This window comes from Gossypium hirsutum, chromosome D09 (genome assembly GCF_007990345.1).
Source record: "Gossypium hirsutum isolate 1008001.06 chromosome D09, Gossypium_hirsutum_v2.1, whole genome shotgun sequence".
NCBI classification, from domain to species: Eukaryota; Viridiplantae; Streptophyta; class Magnoliopsida; order Malvales; family Malvaceae; genus Gossypium; species Gossypium hirsutum.
Window position 1 is genome coordinate 33,763,965 of NC_053445.1, and position 8,579 is coordinate 33,772,543.

At 31.3% G+C, this 8,579-nt stretch overlaps 1 protein-coding gene across 5 annotated transcripts; it reads right to left on the reverse strand.

Annotated features, from left to right (window-relative positions):
• Positions 1–732: 732 nt before the first annotated feature.
• On the reverse strand, positions 733–2,396 carry LOC107891792 (vacuolar protein sorting-associated protein 28 homolog 1). Of its 5 annotated transcripts, none has more exons than XM_016816701.2 (2): positions 2,179–2,396; positions 733–1,690 (listed from the first exon to the last, which is right to left on the reverse strand). In XM_016816701.2, the coding sequence occupies exon 2, from the start codon at positions 1,546–1,548 to the stop codon at positions 919–921; it is 630 nt and encodes a 209-aa protein (XP_016672190.1). In that variant the 5' UTR covers positions 1,549–1,690; positions 2,179–2,396; the 3' UTR covers positions 733–918. The 5 variants fall into 5 exon arrangements, with proteins under 5 accessions (XP_016672190.1, XP_016672194.1, XP_016672195.1 ...); XM_016816705.2 differs by having other exon boundaries at positions 733–1,576; positions 2,179–2,370; XM_016816706.2 differs by having other exon boundaries at positions 733–1,576; positions 1,990–2,349.
• Between the last annotated feature and the right edge of the window lie 6,183 nt (positions 2,397–8,579).

Sequence of the window (8,579 nt, forward strand, 5' to 3'; positions counted from 1 at the left end):
CCATTGTCAAGTTCAAACCTCAAATAAGACATTAACATTGGCTTTTTTTGTTATAATCCCTAAGGTTCCTCCTAGTATGTCAATAGCAGCTCATGAAGAGAGAGACAAAGCCAGAAGTCTCCCAGCAACTCCAAATAGGTAAAAAAGTGACATTTTATATCAAAGTAGTTCATATCATCATATGCAGCTTCATCAACTTCATAAGTATTTGGTAAAGTAGCAATTCATGATTGAATTGATCACAAGTTAAAAGAAAAACACAAAGGAACAGCCATACCTGATCAACGTGTAAGATGGAAATAGGACTATTCATCTCAATAAATTCTTTGAAAATGTTGAGAATGAAGAAAGCAAAACTGTCCACAATGCGAACACCGTGAAACAACTATGTATTGGAATGTACAACAATGCCACGCATGTTCCTTAAAGGGCCAAAATCATTAAGGTTAAGAAAGATCCAATGCAGCTAGTTGAAACATTCTATGTTATGGTACTGGATCATCTGCAGGTTGAACCAGAACCTCAGTGGCCACTGGCTTGGACATATAAGGACTTGTTGAGGCTCAAGACCACTAACTCAACCACATTGAAAATGGCACCGTTTGACATTCGTAAATGAAAATGAATGCCAGCCCTTGAATGGAATTACCCTGGATTTCAAAACTGTCTGCTATATATTGGATAAACAATTTATATACAAAACAACAATCAAGGGGAATGAATATATTAATATTACAAAACCAAATTAAAGCATATATTCATTCTCATAGAACGACAATCAGCAGCACACAAATAGCATCTTGAGCTTTAAACAATCCAAGAACTCTCAAAATGAATACACTGTTTTACCAACTTAAAACATCCGTTCTCACCAGATTGAAGCACTAAACAAAAATATGGAAATATTGGATTTTACTTTCAAGTACCAGCATTAGGCAAAGCTGCCATAAATGAATTGTATGAAGATTCCAAGTCAAAATGGAGCTGCCTAGCTTGCTGTTCTGTTAACTCATCCGCTGCCCCCATCTTAGCCAACCTTGAAATCCATTCCCTCATTTTGATCTTTCCCTCGAAATCGGGTGGCAAAATACCAAGCTTATTGAGTGATGCTGAGAGGTCAGACAACAATGGGTACACTTGATCAACAGCCACCATGTTGAGTTTCAATGAATCCATGGCAGTAATAAAATTCTGCACACATTCAGCCACAATGGCAGCCGAGGTAGTCGCTGAGGCAGCCGCCGCGGCCCGGTGCTCCACCGTGGCTGGAACCCCAGAGGTCACCAAACGATTTATAGCAGCCGGACAGTCCATTTTATATGTATCTGCAAAACGTTCAATACTAGGGACAGTATCTTTGAGTGTTGAAGCCAAGGTCTTGAAATGGGCAATAAGCTTTTGGCATTCAGTCTCATATTCAGATGATGATATAATATCCCTCACATAAGCTTTTTCAAGTTTCTCTGTTGCCTTGATAATGGCATACAGCTCCGCAAAATTCTCATACATTTCTCTCTCGCGCTTGTCGTTCCATAGCTTAACCTCCATTTAAGCAAAGGCTTGGTATATTACTATACTGAAACAAAAAAGGGGTCAACTTTGGGATCAACTAAAATGGGGTTTTAAGTTCAAGTTTTGGAGGATTGGAGAAGAGAACGGGACACGCGCAAAGAGAACTAAACTTTATTCACTGCAGATTAAAAAAAACACTGAAATTAGATTGCTATCCATTCTTCATTAATAAAGATTCTATTTTTTTCTCCCCATAACACATAAATCCAACCAAAATCAAAATCATTAAGAACAAGAAAAATACCCAGAAATGAAAACATGAACTTCATGACATCTTCATCATCAAAAACTAAAAAAAGATCAGACTTTTACTTCTATATGATTTCCCTAAGCAAACAACAATGAAAACACTAAAAGGGCATAGAAAAAAGATGATCAAGAACCAAAAAGTGAAACAACCCCAGAAACTTTCCTTACCTTAATTCATCCCAAAACGAGATAATTGCCCTAACAAAATTCTGTGTTTTCACAGATCAAATAATTATAGGAAAAAAAAGAAAAGAAAAAAAAAAGGGTTGCTTTCTTTTCATTAAATTGATAAAAAGAAACAAATAAATAATAATAATAATGGGGTTGGGGGTCCTGAGGGAAGGTGGGATGACTTACGATACAACAATACAAAGGAAATGAAACGCGGCTTTGAATGTCGTGCAGAGGTGTGGCGCTGTTTTGCAGCAGAGAGAGAGAGAGAGAAGGAAGGGATTGCGTGTAGGTATAGAGGATGGAATTATATTATTATTAGGTGCTTACGGCATCTACGTGTAGCAGTTGGGAAATGACCTGAAAAGTAAAACACTTCCCTCTTCCCTGCTATTATTGTGTAAAGTCTTTTACTTTGTGCCATTTTTTTTATTTGATTTGATTGATGTTGATTCAAATTTGAACTTAGGAAGACTTCAAGAACTTAGATAGTTCTTTAATTCGAGTAATTTGTAAATTTTATTTAATTATTTGATTTTTTAGATTATGCTTTTGTTAATTAAAATATAAATTTTGGAAGAAAAGTTGGATTAGAATTTCATCCCCTTGCCACCTCCAAACTCATGGTGCAGATCTCAAGTGTTGTTTGAGAATATTATGTGAGAGAGGATGCCATTAAGGATAAGTGTTTTCAAAGACCATCAGGTGTGGAGGGAAGCCTTCAAGGGTGTGAATGATGATCACCAAGGGTCTAAAGAGGCCCTTGAGGTGCAGTAAGTTTGAAATGGTCCAGAGAAGATGGAGTCTAAAAAGTTTTGAAATGTGTCAAAACTTCTAGTATCAAATATTGCGAGTTAAAGTCCGTAACAAATATACAAAGAGTATTTTATGGAGGTCAATTGATAAAATGGGATTCGTTTAATCCTTTTGAATTGACCTGATTTGTGGAACATATGAAAAATTTATCTACTTGAAGCTTTTTGTGGCCAAGTAAAGCACTTAAAGAAATTTAGGACTACCATGGTAAATAGGAAAACTAATATTAAAATATACTAATATGATAAGATTTGATTTTGTAATATTAAAAAATTGAGTCAATCCCTTAAGAATCTCAATTATAGATAAACTCCAATATGTACCATTAGATTTTGAGGAGTTCAACTATAAATAGAGACATTTCCTCTGTTTGTAATCATTTAGTTATAATCCTTCAAAGTAATAGAGATGCTTTGAGAGCATTTACTCAAATATCTTGTGTGCGTTGATTTCTTGTGGCATTTTTTGTTCTTTCCTTACTCTTTCATTTTGAGTTGCTTTTGTTTTATTTTTCGATGCCTTGAATAATTTCTATCGAGAATTCACCACATGGACTACGAGACTAAAATTATAACCCCGTGACACTAGGACATACAAAAATATTCTAGAAACATAGAAGAGTTCAAATGGTTGCCAAAGGACCAAAACCTAAAATAAGGTAAATGGTTCTAAAAGCTCTAAAACAATGTAGCCTAAGCTAAGGTAGAATATTTCAAAGATACATTATGGATCATTGGAGCCAATTAATCATAATTGTAGTATCAAATGGGCTTAGCTTATATATAGGAGGCACCCCTTCCTCATTTGTATGTAACTTGAGATTTAAGTGAATAAGACTCTTAACATTCTCCCAACGCTTTAGTCTTAAAGTGTGTTCAGGATTTGTTGTTGATGTGTCGTAAAACTAATTAAAAATTTGAATGAGACAAGTACACCTATCAATTATTAATAGTATAGCTATAGTGAGCAAATATATCATTTCCACGAAGACTAAAAGTACTAGTAATTATTGTCTTTATATTATTTAATCGAATAATTCGAGTGATTAATTAAAAATTAAAAATAACTAATTTTATTAACTAACGAACACGAAAAAGAACAAAAAACACGAAAATAATCGATTAACAACCAAGAAGCAAAACAATACATAAGAAAGAATTCACCTTAGTGAGCAAAGATATCATTTCCACGAAGACTAAAAGTACTAGTAATTATTGTCTTTATATTATTTAATTGAATAATTCGAGTGATTAATTAAAAATTAAAAATAACTAATTTTATTAACTAACGAACACGAAAAAGAACAAAAAACACGAAAATAATCGATTAACAACTAAGAAGCAAAACAATACATAAGAAAGAATTCACCTAGATTTCATCTATCACCATCAATCTAAATTACAAAATTTCTTTACTTAGCACATTGATCTATAGAAATCCCTAAATTATGCTAATATCTCTTTCGAGTATAAAAGCAACTAACTCTAGGTTGATTAATTGAAATTTCTGTCCAATTAAAAACCTCTATTATCGCATTAACTCGTACTATGGATTCCCCTATTAGATTTGACTCTAATCTGATAGATTTATGTCAACCTATTTTTAGGATTGTATGCAACTCCTCTCAATTATGCAATATCTAATCTTAAACAGTGTCTATTCAACCACCAAAGTAAGCACATCAAATATGGATCAATACTCTAGAAATATTAAGCTAAGAATTAAGAACACATAATTGAGAACAAGAAACTAAGTATTTATTGTGTAAAATAAAAATCAAACGATAGAATCCATCATAGGGTTCATCTCCCTAAGTATTTAGAAAATTAGTTCATGCTTGAAAATAGAAACATCCAAGATACAATATAACCAAAATAAATAAATAAACTCATGATAATCTCCTAAGAAATAAATTGGGAATCTTCAATCTTGACGGAAATCTACTTCAAAGTCTGCTTCAATGGTGTTTTTCGAGTTGTTTTCTTGAATATTCTATGACGACTCACTCATATCTTCTTATTTTTGTCATATATATGTATTAGAATGCCTGAAAAACCTAAAAAACGTGATTTTCTGTAGTTTGATGCGCAATTCCGTGAAATCGACATGACCTACCACACGTTCGTGTAGGTCACACAACCATGTGGTTTGGCCATGTGGCTCATGCAGCTTGCTCCGATGCTTCAATTTTTACTCATTTTTCACTTCTTTTGCTCCCAAGTGCTCTATTAAGCATTAAAACATGAATTGAATTTAAAGGATTAGGAGTATAAAATTCATAATTAACATCGGATAATCACAAAAAAAAAGTATTAAGAATGAGTTTAAACATGTTACTTTTAGCACTTATTAGTTGTTGGGTTGGAAAAGCTTCACTCCAAAAACAATCTCAAACACCTAGCTTTGGGGTGGAAAGTGCGGTGAAAGAGTGTTTTTTCACCCAAATGCAAAAGTCGGGGTTTAGCTGTTTTTAGCTTTTGACTTTTGCATTTTAAAGTACAAATTATCAAAATACCCTTATTTGTATTAATCATTTAAAATGTATTTAAAATTTTTTATTAATTTATATTTTATGTATCATTATATTAAATTATATGAATATTATTTACAAATATAATTATATTAATTTATTTAAATCTTATTAATTATTATATTTAAAAGTTTAAAATTTTTCATGTATAATTAAATTTACAAATAATTTATTAATTATCAAACAATATTTTAAAAAATACATTTTATGTATAATTATATTAAATTATTTAAATATTATCTAATTTATTTTATTTTTTAATTTCTAACATCATGTCTAAAATAGACATTTTAACTTCCCATTATAGTTTTTGAAAACAATGTCAAACACCTTAAATTAACAAACTACACTTTTTCACAATACTTTCCTGCCACACTTTCTAAAATCACATTTTCTAAACTAAGATTTTCAAAAGCACTTACCAATCGCAGTAGAAATGTCAAATTGGCCCTTAGTGTGCTTTAGAGTGCTTTCTTAGTGTCCTTATTAGATCCTAGAAGCTAGCTAGTGCCTCTTCAAGAAGGATTAAAGGTTGATTTAGGCAATGTTAGCATAAGACTCTTGTCTAAGGCCGCAAGTAACAACATCTCTGACATTTTTCAAGAAGTGGACAGTGTCAATTCAGGTTGAAACGTATTCCAAAATCTCAGAAATGACAAAAATAGAATTAATAATATTAGTAGAAAATGTGATTGGACATTATAAGAAATTAAAAGGACTTTTGAATTTAGGAAAATTAATTCAAGGAATTTACTAAATTGTAGAATTGTGAGAAGTGTTAAGCTAAAGTGTAAAAACTAGAAATATGAAATAAATAGATAATAAGGATGGGAAAAAAGATGGAAGATTGGAAACATAATTATACTAAAAGGGAGTGATGTGAAAGGATGATGGATAAACTTTTTTTTAGAAATTATTAAACTAATGGATTTTTATGGAAACTCGGAGAAACATCTCCATCACTCTCTTCTTCCATGCCACTATTATATCAAATAAGAAAAATTTGCTTTCTTCTTCATTTTGGTCATTTTCCTCTATAGCTAATAAAGAATGAAGCTTCAAACTTCAAATTTATCCATAAATTGTTAGTAAAAATAAGAGGACAACTATATAGTAAGCTTATTTTCTTGCAAAGCTAACTAATAAACATTGTTGGAGAAGAAAGAAATGTGAAGAAAAGTTAGGGCTTTTAAGTAAATAATGTAAGGATGATGAAGTTTCTTTTAGTAATTTATATTTATTTCATCATAATGCATGGAAATAACATGTGGTTTTTGTTTTGATATTAAATGTTGTATATGTCTTGTGATAATGAAGAGAAAGAGAAGAAAGGTGAACATCAAATGGGTGATAAAGGAAAAGATATAACAAAGGAGTGAAGGAAGAAGGAAGGGGTTCAATCAAGCATTTTGTTGTAAGTATATCAAAAGTTTTACTTATTTAATCAAACCCCAAGTAGAAATTTGATAAATTAGTTTAGTATTTTATTTGAAATTTATTTACATAGGAAAATGATGATTTGATTCTATGGAATTATTTGAATATGAAATTGCATTTTTATTATGAATTTGAAAGTGTATGTGTAGTGAATTTGATGAAAATGAATAAATTAAAAAGAATGTAAAAGTTAGATAGGTGAAATAGATATTGATATAAAGTTTATAAATGAAAAGTTCATTATTGAATAAATAGATGCCAAGTGAAATTTTAGTGATTATTGATTTAATTTAGATAAGGACTAAATTGTACAAATAAAAATTTTGACTTTGTTCTATTTGTTAAGAAAATGTAAACAAATGGCATATTTTAAATGCCTTTGTAGACAAAATAAGAGCTACTAGGATATAAATGACATGCTATTAGGAAAGTGACTAAGTGTGCAAGTGTTAGCGACACTTCAGTGTAAAGTGACATCTGCACATTTGTACGAAGAATAGCGACACTTCAGTGAATCTTAACAACATTTCCATATATCCTATTGTGTTCTATTAAGTCTATAATTGGGAAAATTAATAAAAAAGGTAATTAAACATTAAGTGGCAATGGTAAATGGTCTGTATATTATTGAATTGGTATTTTATTGTAGATTTTATTGAATTAAATTTGGGTATGATGATAAAGATTAATGATAGTATTATATAATTATGTTTATACATAAGTATGTAACTTTGCATGTGTATGGAATGAATTTTATATAATTATGTTTATACATAAGTATGTAACTTTGTATGTGTATGGAATGAATTTTATATAATTATGTTTATACATATGATACACTTACTAAGCTCTCGTGAGCTTAATGCATAGGTGAAGATCTTGTGAAGTAAGAAATGAATATTGTCTCCAACTCATCTCATCACATCTCAAGCCTTGAAGGAAGTATGATTTTAAACTTTTGGGCATAGATATGGCATGTATATAGGAATTTATAAATAATGTTAAATTTATTATCTAAAGGATGAAATTGTTGGATATTGATCTTCATTGTAAACTTTGTATTTTGGATATGTTTGAAGTAGTTTCATGATGATTTGAGTAATGTTTAGGGTTGGTAAATGTATATTTGCAATGGTTATTGGTTGTTTAGAAGGGATATAGCCTATGAAAGTGGTTTAATGTGGTTAGGGAGCAAAATGTGTAGGTTTTGAAGTTGCAGAATTGACATCATGGCGATGGGTTGTTGACGTCGTGACGAGCTTTGACAATTTGTCACGTCAAGATGTGGAGCCTAGTGACATTGCGATGAGCTTCCAATGGCTTGAGCCATTATCCTTTTGTCTAAAATTGAGCTCTGGCTACTTAGGAAGCTTTCGAAAGTTCGTTTTAAGCTCAGTTAAGCTAGAAAATCATGTTCTTAATGCATTATAAATGTTTGTTGATATGATATTATTATAGATGCTTCGACAATGAATGTGACATCCTAGCACCTTGACCCGAAGATTAGGTCGAGTAAGAGATGTTACACTGCACATTGGAAAAGTTAAAATGTCAATCACATAAGAGATGGTATCAGAGCTAGTGTTATTCGTCGTGGTATGTGTAAGATAATGGTCAAGTTCGACAAGATGAACCAATAAGATGAGGGTATGGTTGAGACCAATGAGCTGTAAGATAATTGTCCCCAAAACTATTTAACAGAGGACTTAGGAACAAAAATAAAAAAAACGTCCTCTATGTTCATATATTAATGATAGAAGGATGACTTCTATAATCGTCCTATTTTTATGTCTCGAAAATTTAA

Coding starts and splice junctions, on each gene's coding strand:
- LOC107891792 (XM_016816701.2), bottom strand. CDS start 1,548: ATGGAGGTTAAGCTATGGAACGACAAGCGCGAGAGAGAAATGTATGAG.